The 688-nt window shown below is 48.7% G+C and overlaps 1 protein-coding gene across 1 annotated transcript in view; it reads left to right on the top strand.

The window, feature by feature from the left end:
• Positions 1-216: 216 nt before the first annotated feature.
• The window catches only part of LOC107574300 (kelch-like protein 8), a gene marked incomplete at its 5' end in the record, with an annotated part of 14,752 nt that continues 14,280 nt past the window's right edge, over positions 217-688 (top strand). Inside the window, 2 exons of the mRNA XM_016260745.1 lie at positions 217-415; positions 489-632. Of these exons, the coding sequence (XP_016116231.1) occupies positions 217-415; positions 489-632 (343 nt within the window). The remainder of the gene's footprint in view (positions 416-488; positions 633-688) is intronic.

Here is a 688-nt window from a genome sequence, read left to right on the forward strand (position 1 = left end):
GTCCTGCTTGGTCCTGGACACCAAAACACATTTGCCATGAAGTCCTGGCTGGACTTGTGGAAACATGGTCAAGTTCTGAAGTACGCTGTAGGATCCAGCTTCAGTCTGTGGCCAGAGGTGGTGCTGAACAGATCCAACATCACATTTCAGAAACAGGCTTGGATCCTTTTAAGCTCTTGTTGTCAGCAAATGTATTAAAAGCTGTTCTGATGGGCTTTTCTCACACAGGTGCGTCTTCCTCTGCTGCCGGTGGATTTCCTCACAGCCACTGTTGCTAAAGAGGAGATGATCAAGGCCAATTTGAGCTGCAGAGACCTTCTGGACGAAGCTCGGAATTATCATCTGCATCTTAGTAACAAGAGTGTTCCTGACTTTGAGTATTCGATCCGTACGACTCCCCGCAAGCACACCGCAGGTCAGCAGATACAGCCGTGATTGCTCTTGCACTCTTGTGTTCTTCTGCTGTCTTTAACTGAGCTCTCCGACAGGTGTGTTGTTCTGTGTCGGGGGACGGGGCGGATCCGGGGACCCCTTCCGCAGTATCGAGTGTTACTCCATCAGTAAAAACAGCTGGTTCTTCGGCCCTGAAATGAACAGCAGACGCAGACATGTGGGAGTGATTTCAGTAGCAGGTGAGAAAGGGATATGAAAAGCAAATAAAACAATGAGTTAAAGGGGTCATATGATG

This window comes from Sinocyclocheilus grahami, unplaced genomic scaffold (assembly GCF_001515645.1).
Source record: "Sinocyclocheilus grahami isolate Dianchi unplaced genomic scaffold, SAMN03320097.WGS_v1.1 scaffold2177.1, whole genome shotgun sequence".
NCBI classification, from domain to species: Eukaryota; Metazoa; Chordata; class Actinopteri; order Cypriniformes; family Cyprinidae; genus Sinocyclocheilus; species Sinocyclocheilus grahami.